General features: G+C 33.1%; 2 protein-coding genes across 2 annotated transcripts; one reads left to right on the forward strand and one right to left on the reverse strand.

The window, feature by feature from the left end:
• Nucleotides 1–1,360: 1,360 nt before the first annotated feature.
• Nucleotides 1,361–1,936, forward strand: LOC140884019 (dirigent protein 21-like). The gene has a single exon (XM_073290682.1). It carries the CDS (start codon nucleotides 1,361–1,363, stop codon nucleotides 1,934–1,936), a length of 576 nt encoding a protein of 191 aa, XP_073146783.1.
• A 5,222-nt stretch (nucleotides 1,937–7,158) lies between these two features.
• Nucleotides 7,159–8,175, reverse strand: LOC140882461 (uncharacterized). Its single transcript, XM_073288477.1, has one exon. It carries the CDS (start codon nucleotides 8,120–8,122, stop codon nucleotides 7,466–7,468), a length of 657 nt encoding a protein of 218 aa, XP_073144578.1. The 5' UTR covers nucleotides 8,123–8,175; the 3' UTR covers nucleotides 7,159–7,465.
• Nucleotides 8,176–9,729: the final 1,554 nt, after the last annotated feature.

Genomic DNA, 9,729 nt, shown 5'->3' on the forward strand with positions numbered 1-9,729 from the left:
TAACTAACATGACTTAGCCGCATGTACCATAAATCTGCGGTCTCATTTTTTTTAGTTTTATCAACATAGGAAGTTTTTGCAGACATCACATAAACTGACTCCAGCCGTCGTCGCTTCATCACTGGCTTTTTCATGATCTCAAGATTACGATAAACCTTTACATCTTGCGGACAAAACAACACACAATGACCTGAAGATGTTAACTATGATATCGAAATGAGATTATTTTTCATACCTGGGACGTGATAGACATTGTGGACGTACTGAGAGATCGTCATACCGCGTTGAGCTATAGACAAAAGTTCACTCTCCAAAAGTTGAAGCTTCGTGTCATTTTTCTTTGAGAATAGCGTGGCAAATGTATCCCAAGCTTTTTTGGGAGTTTTGGCATCCTTTATATGCTCTAGCACATCTTCTTCGACCGTAGTCTTTAACACAAAAATTGTCTTTCCTGCTTTTATCTTTCATTTTCTTAATGTACCATGTACATCCTCTGCCTCCGGTTGCACAACTTGGCTTCCATGGACAACCTCCCACAAGTCTTGACCTTGCATGTAAGACATCATATATGTAGACCAAGTATTTTAATTTTGGTTGTTAAGCTTCTTGATTCCACCAATAACTTGAAGATCACTCGTCTTCTCAATTGGAAAAGAAAGAAGAAATATCTTATTGTCAGCAACCGTCTGGCTTTGATACCACAATGATAAAAGATAAGCAGCAACAAATATGCAATATAAATGGAGAGAATATAATTTATTTGGGATAATTCAATGTGTGAAAATGTTTTGCCTTTTGTATACATACAATGAAAAGCCACGTACCTTAATTCTCTCAACAGATTCGTATCAAATTGAGAAATAATCAAATACTAGCTAAGAAATAGCTCAGACTTTGACCCACTAATTATTTGACTTGGTAACAACTAACTTAATTACCATTTATTCTAATAACTTAAAAAAGAAACAAATAAGTGTTGATGTTGTATTTTAACATAAAACTTTATTAAAGTCATTAATATATTCTATTATTCTCAATTATTCTTTTTTATATTTAAATCGCAACATATATCTTAATTATTATATGATAATAATATAAATCATAACTAAACTATTGTACACATATATATCATACCATACTTATCCAAACACACATTTCAAAAATTACATGATCACCTGCTTTGCATTCAAACAAAGATAGCGAGAAGTGTACTTAAACACCTAATTTTTGCTTCGACGCATTATAATTTATATATATTCTTATATAGACGCGGGGTCCCTCTAGCTAGCTAGCAGCAGCATCATGTAGAAATTCTTATATATTCATTGATTATTAAGCCATAAACAATATACATATTAACATGGAGAAGAAACCCATACTTCTTCCAACACTACTTCTCTCCTTAGCCACAATCGTGGGCATCGCCTATGGCATCCCGACCAGCCCCGACTCATTAGAAAAGTGGTTCAAAACCGGATATCCGGTGAAGGAAAATGTGACCCGACTCCAGTTCTACGTCCGGGATGTTTTCAGCACGCCAACTCCAACAAATGTCCAGGTGGCTAGAGCAAACTCGACCCCCGGTTCGCCTACCAGTTTCGGCCTTGTGGCGGTGATAGATGATCCTGTGACAATCGGGCCGGAGCCCCAATCCAAGATAATTGGTCGGGCACAAGGGATCATTGCTTTGTCCTCGTTGGAGGACACCAGTCTCCACATGACCTTAACTATTGTTTTCACAGATGGAGAGTACAGTTCGAGTACAATTAGTTTTGTTGGTCACAATGCGTATCTCACCAAGCTACGTCAGATATCTATAGTTGGTGGTACCGGTGCTTTTGCGTTGGCTAGAGGTGTTACGTTTATCAATACTGTGTCGTCTAATAGTGCAGGTGACGCTGTTTTTCGATATGATTCGGTCGTGTTACATTATTAAGTACCTAATCGACATGATGAAGGGCAGGGTGCTAATTAATCATCTCGAGTGTGTGTTTAAAAATATGTTGCATTTCATTTATTGAAGTTGGTGTAATATGTTTTTCAAGTGTCTTGTATTGTGTTGGGCACAATGATTAACATGTCTCTCCTTCGTTGAAAATAATGATAATCGTGTGTGTAACTCAATGTAAATATGGTATTTTTCTTTCTTTCATATATGTCTTTCGTATTTGGAAAAATTGTAGATTTGGTCGTGTATATTTGTCACTTTGTGATTTTGGTCTTCTATATTTTTATATTTCAGTTTTAGTCCTATATGTTTCAATTTTTGGCAATTTCGGTCCTTTTTATTCAAAAATGCTTACGTGGCACTATACACGTCAGCTCCACATCAGCACTGAATTTGTGCCACGTCAGCGCCATGTCGGAAAAAAGGACTAAAATTGCCAAAAAATAAAGATAGCGGATTAAAACTAAAATCTGAAAATATAAAAGACTGAAATCGCAGAGTGACAAACATACATGATAAAAAAAGCAATTTTCCCTTTTTTTTATATATATTATTGTTTATTAGGATAAGTGGAATACTTTTCCTAGCTTTGCTTACGAATAACTTGGTTGTGATCATTTAAAATTCTTAATTTTCTAGAAATTTTACAAGCGCAGACACGCAATAACGTTCCCCTTTATCAATAACTTTATTTGGAGATAAATACGATGCTTTGTGACATAAGAGTGTATCAATTCACACAAAAGTGTGTCGGATTCCTGATTAAAGATAATGACAGAATGAACAAGCCAGACATCTCAAGTAAAATTCAAATGCTTCTAGAAGTTTAAAATATTCTCATAAACATTATTTAAAATAAATTCAATCTTTCTCATATACTCATGTACTTCGTTCCAAACTTGAGATATCGATATCATATCAATCATGCGTCCCCTGAAAGGGATTCGTGAACAGACTCCCCACTCTCCGTCTATGCAATGTCGCCAAAAATCGCACAAACAAATAGAAAACGTGAAAAGTATATCTATAGAATTGTAAATGAAATGCGAGATATTTGAAAAAGATTTCTGATCTGATTGCAGGACTATATTGGACGGATACGTCGGCGCACGACATACACATCTATTTTCCTATTACTGATACTGTTATATTTCGAAGATTCACCAGATAAATATTATTTTTCCTTGTCTTTTTGCAATAAAACATTGGGTCAGTTTTTTGTTTTTTTTTTTGGCAATTATTAAAAAATTATTCCTGTGAATTTGTTTGATACATATCGTAGTTATTCATATATAGCACCTAATTGGTCATATTAGGTAACAAAATAATTGCAATAAATACAATATGACAAATTCCAAAATACGAATTAATGAAATAATAAGTAAGAAATATAAAAATATTCTGTGATTGGGCCATGTTATACGCATCGTGTGCTTTCTAATGATTGATTGATATTAGCACGGTAAATTTTTATCATTCAAGTTGACGTTAAATTAAGGTTAAAACTAGAAAGTTCTTCGGGTTTTTTTAAAAAATTTAATAAACTCTTCATATTTTCTTCGAATTATGTTCATAGAATAATCTAGTAAACTTAACAATTTTATAGTGAATTCAAACAATTAATCGTTGATTTTGCATTTGATATTGATATTAATTTTAAAAATTATAGTTAGTGTCGCTAATTAATATCAGAAAACTCCTGATATAACATGCATAGAATAAAGGGGGTGGAAACTGATAGAGAATTTAAACCTACCTAGTCAAAAATAAGTACTTGAGTAACTATAAGTCACACATAGGCTCCGTTTGAATTTGGTAGACATTTTTTAAAAAAAGCACATTTTTAAGCTATAATTTTTTGCTTTTGAAAAAGCTGTAATTTTGATTAAAAAAGTGCTTATTTAAACATTTTTTTGATCAACCAAACACTTTATTAAATGAAAAGCAATTAAAAAAAATACTTTTTTGGCCTAGCTTTTGAAACCAAACGGGGCCATAATTAATGAAATAATTAATCCTTAGTTTATATATATATATATATATATATATATATATATATATACACACACACACGCAAAAACAATTATTTAAGTTTAAAACTCGTGATATTATTATGCTAATATACATATAGAAATAGTTTAAAACTAACAAACGAAATTGTGAACCTTAGCATAATTAAAAATCGACAATAAAGAATGGAGTTAAAAAATAATTACAGCCATGACAAAAAGAACGAAGTTATTAATAAACTTATCCCAAGATTATGAAATTCTAATAAAGAATGGAGTTAACAAATAATTACATCCATGACAAAAAGAACGAAGTTATTAATAAACTAATCCCAAGATTATGAAATTCTAATAAAGAATGGAATTAACAAATAATTACAGCCACGAGTAACCTCAAGATTTTGGTGAGGCCCCGTAGACCCAAGTACTAATCATAGGTTCAAATCTCATCAATTGTTGCGTGAAATGTTGGGTAAGTTAGGTTTAAATCCATCTCCACATTACAATCAGCATTAAAAACGAAAATAATATTAATGATAACTTCAAGAATTTAACAATCTCACACAATATTAAATAATTGAAGACGTGTATAACTCATTAATTATGACTTTCCATCTATATATAATGATCCTAAAACGTCTCTTTCATTATGGACTGTCTCCGCAAAGTCCAACAACCTTGCACATTATCAAACCCCAACTTCATCGCATAGTCACAACTTTTGCCCAACCACCGTTCTTGCAAAAATCATCTTCGTGTTATATATATTGGATCATTCCAAACTCTGGACCTTGTGCAGTATAATGTCGTGAGTCGCTAAATAAAAGCCCGGTTGAAAATGATCTCCAATAATCCAGCCCAGCTTCTCCAATGTAAATTTATATGATTGCTTTTGCACCAAAAGAAAAGAACAATCCAATCGTAATGCAGTCTCATTGTTGCTTTTTTTAATTTTACTAATAAAAACAGCTAGTGTAAATAATAAACAGACTTGGTAACAGATATGAACAATGGAACACAAATCTATCTCTATTTTGAAGTTAATGTGTCCATGATTTTCTCTTTTTTTCGTACCTCCATTATAGTTTTAAATTTGATTTTAAGATTTAAATAACATACCCATTACCTTTGCGGATGCTAAATTAAAGTAAAGGTCGTGACTTGTTAGACCTCGTCTAAATCTAGAAAATTTAAACTTTATTCCCACAACAATTTAAAACGACTCGATTTCGAGGCCATGAATAATGGTTATATCATATCATCATTATTACTATTGCAATGCATCATTAACCATTTCGCGATACTTAAGACTTTTTCTTACAATATCTTAGTTTCACAATACAACCATATACTAAGATAGTACTTTGGTAGAACTTTTAAGAATCAATTCTCCATGTTTTTCTTAATCTTAAACAAAATTTAATAAAATTTCAAAATTCTTCTATAAAAAAATTGAGTACCTCTTAAAAGTTTTTCCAAACAATACTTAAATCGAACATATTATGTTACAGAGCATCATTACCTATCAATGTTCTTCACAATTCTGCTTTTATTACGTCAAACTTTAATTTCAATAAGAAAATGATTTTATATTCATTATAAAACATTTAACTCGGTTTAACTTCAAATTTTACAATTAATTATACTAATACACACACACACACACGCATATATATTGTATTTTTTTTTTTTGAAATAGCATATATATATCGTATTATATTGTTAAATAGTGTTAAATAAACATATAGTTTGGATAGAGTAAGATGAGAAGCCAGACGTCTAATTAGGAATTGGAAAAAGAAAAAATTGTCTCAACGGATTTAAATTGTAAGGAGGCTCTTCCCCGGAAAGATATTATTTTTAAACACCAAACAACGCTGTCAGAATAACATCAAAGGTAGCAGACCGGTATATCTTACTCTTGAGGCACCCAGGGTTGGAAAACATTAATCAATACGGGCAATGGAATAGAATCAATCAACCTTACTTTGAAACTCCGAACCTAGCATTCATTCATGCTGTTAAATATTGGGTTAAAAACTCCCTCGCCTCCGGAAAGACTTCGAACTTTCATAACTGCTTTTAGTACCAATAGATCCTCGTTGGAATAAAAATATTTTTCATGAATCATCAAGCATATAGACCTAAGAAACCCACGTGATTGGTTGGTTCGACAAAGTTCGATGAGTAGCAATATCAATGGCATTTCATTAACCAATCTATTGCACAATCTGACCCCTTCACGTGAATTCAAAGGAACCATACTATTCAACAATGTCACAGAACCAAGAACAGTTACTGTTTCAGGGGTTTAGCCTCTAGGCAGCACAAGGCTGATCCTTGTAAATGACGGATATTTATTTCATAATGGAGCTATATAATACTTCACATTTGAATCCATATGCAGTTGCCAAAACTGCAAGTGAGAGTGTTCATCTATGACCAAAGATGTCAGCCAACAACGACTCGCAGTTCACCTCTACATTGTGGTTTATGGAGTGGCATTCAGCTAAACTGCTGAGCCAAGAACATACAAGAGATCATCCTCCCCTGGCCGGAGATGATTAATCTTTCTCAATTTTTCAATAGCTATCACCATGACATGTGAATACTGATACAACTTGAAAATTAATCCCAGAAGCCATACATTACATAACGAGAATATGCCACTGCAAGAGCAGGCAAAAAACAATTTGTTGATGTCTAAATTGGAAGACATGGAGAACATAATATAAAAATGATAAAACATACACCACATATATTTGGTTTAAGAAACGAAAGTGGTGCTGAAAGCTGGCTAAATTGTATTATGATTGGGAAATGCTGATCTACCAGAGGATTCGAAATACATGAATAAGCTCAGGTGTGGAGACGATCCTAATTCTGAGCCAAATGGGAGATCTTAAATACAGATATTCAACTGCAGATTTAGGAACGAGCCGGGAAGACACATCGCTCAGAAATACAGTCATTCACATACCGTATCCATAAAGGCAGAAAGATCACCAATTACATCAAATATACAAGAAACCAACGAAATCAATCTACCACATATTTCCAACACAAGCTTAGATCGAACATTACAATTCGTGTACAATGACAATCACAATTTAATAATTAATAACAAACTAAAAGGTAGAACAAACAAATCAATGGAGCATTGAAGTAAAAATCGACAATAACAAGAAAGACCATGAGAAATATGAGGGCAAATAGACTAAGATCATTCGAGCCAAACATGTACATCCATATACATGTACATTTCGCGAACAAAAATAGACACCACTCTAGTTTCAATACCAACATAACATAGGAAAATACCATCACTAATGAAAAAGGTGACCATTTGTATCCAAAAAAAAAAAAGAAGTAGATCCGGATGAAAACAACCCAATTTTAAGTCGTATGACACAGTTCACCAAATCAGAAAAGCGAATAAAAACCGAAGACAAAATAAAAAGGGCACAAAACAGCGAAATCTAGGCGATCTTAAAGAAAAAGGAGTAGCTTAGCGGTTGGCGTTCGGGCACTCACGAGAGAAATGACCCTCCTCACCACAGTTGTAACAAGCACCTCCTCCTCCTCCTCCTGCGCCCCCGCCGCCTCCACCACCATACCTCCCTCCTCCACCTCCGCCATACCTACCGCCTCCTCCACCGCCGCCTCCCTGCGTGCACTCCCTTGCAAAATGACCACTCTCACCACACTTGTAACAACCCCCGCCTCCACCGCCGCCGCTACTATACCCCCCGCCTCCACCACCATATCCACCTCCGCCACCACCGTACCCACCGCTTCCATAGCTTCCTCCACCGCGACTTCCAACTCTACCACCACCTCCGTAACCTCCACCGCCACCACCTCTACCACCTCCCCCGTACCCTCCGCCGCCGCCATCTCGACCTCCATACGAACCACGGGTGCTTCCCTGCACAGATCCACCATCTGGACCGGTCACGTTGGCCGCCTTGGCCCGGCCATCGCTGCCTTGCTCCACCGTGAACTCCACAGACTCCCCATCTCCGAGGCTGCGATAACCATCGGTCTTTATAGCCGATTGATGCACGAACAGATCTTCACTACCATCATCGGGAGTGATAAATCCGAATCCCTTTTCGTCATTGAACCACTTGACAGTCCCCTTTTTAAGCTCACCATCGGCCATCTCTAAACCCTAGCTTTCTCTCACTATAAACTCACTGCTTTTTACGCGTGAAAATTGTGAATTTTTGTGTTGCTTTTATATCCGAAGAGTATAGGGTAAGCGGATTTCATTTTCGAATTAACCAATTTTAATTTCCCAGTTGGGTTCCGAATTTTCCTATCTTTATTTTTTTGTCTTTTTAAATACATTTGTTATTTTTTTCCTAACTTTGGGAAATGAAACCGACATTGTTTCTATCGAGAAAATCCAACGGCCAGGGATTGATGGATGTATGTTTATTTCACATGTGGATTTGGGGCTCTCAAATCTGCTTTTCTTTTTGCTTTGATATAAATAATAATAATAATAATAATAATAAAATTGAATATATTATTTTCAGTTCTATTTATGCTCAAATTCGAAATAAATACCGATGAAAGTAGGGAAAAGGGGTTTCACTATTTATGACAAAAAAAAAAAAATTTATAACTAATCGTGTCTGCAAACAACAGCGTTGCGTGTGTGATTAAAATATAAATATAAAAATGAGTTACGTGTATGATTAAAATATGAATATTATTTATTGTATATATGTATTAAATTTTGTTTCAAATCAATTTAAATTTAAAAATAAAATGAAAGCATAAAAATAGAGATTATAATGTACAAATAAATTTTAAAATAGAGATAAAGATTTTGATTTATCTTTTTATTTTTATCTTAAAAAATTTAAAAAATTAATATTATATATAGTAAATTCCAATTATGACCCAAAAAATATCCAAATTCCATGATAGTTTTGGTTAATGAAAACTTATAAAAATTCATCACGTATAAAAAAAATTAAATTGTAGACAAGACAAAGTAATAATGAAGATTATAATAATTTGGTTGCGGTAAAAATAATAATAATAAATAATAATAAGAAAAGGAATATTAAATTAAACCAATAAAAAGTTAGTCAAAGGTTCAGTGCGGACTGCCCAGTGAAAAGAATAAATGGGGACGGGACGATTCTGTGCGTTTTCGTCCTTTTTTGCCAGGAGAACTCCTTTTGGGTGGGTTGTGTAAGTGTTTGCATCGTGATATATATATATTCACATATTTTTTTATTATATATCAAAAAAATATATGGAATAAGTATTTTATATTTTATAATATATTTACTATAACAAACTAACTTTCAATTAATTAATAAATTTTGATTTGAAATAACTGTTATACTCTAACTTAATTATCAATAAAATCAAAATTATTAGTCAAACTAATCATTTTATATGCTTAGTCCTTTTAGTCATTGTATGAAAGTGTGTTTGAGTATTCATGAATGTCAAATTCTATTTTATCTTCTAAATTTTACCCAAAAGCAAGAAGCATAAATTTTATGCTTTTTTTTTTGCTTCTATTTTTTGTTTAGGGTTTATAATTAAGAATTGACATTTATTCTCTTAATAAACGACAATGTTAAATTTTATTTATATACGAGTTTTAATAGTTTCTATTTGAATTTATAAAAAAAATTCAATCATATTTTATTAAAAGAATTTATTTTTTTGAAAAATATATTGCATTTCCATAAAAAAATTTATACATATCTTGTTTATTAGATTCATACAAAAGTCGGTTTT

The sequence above is a fragment of the Henckelia pumila genome, chromosome 2 (genome assembly GCF_033568475.1).
Source record: "Henckelia pumila isolate YLH828 chromosome 2, ASM3356847v2, whole genome shotgun sequence".
In the NCBI taxonomy this organism is placed as follows: Eukaryota; Viridiplantae; Streptophyta; class Magnoliopsida; order Lamiales; family Gesneriaceae; genus Henckelia; species Henckelia pumila.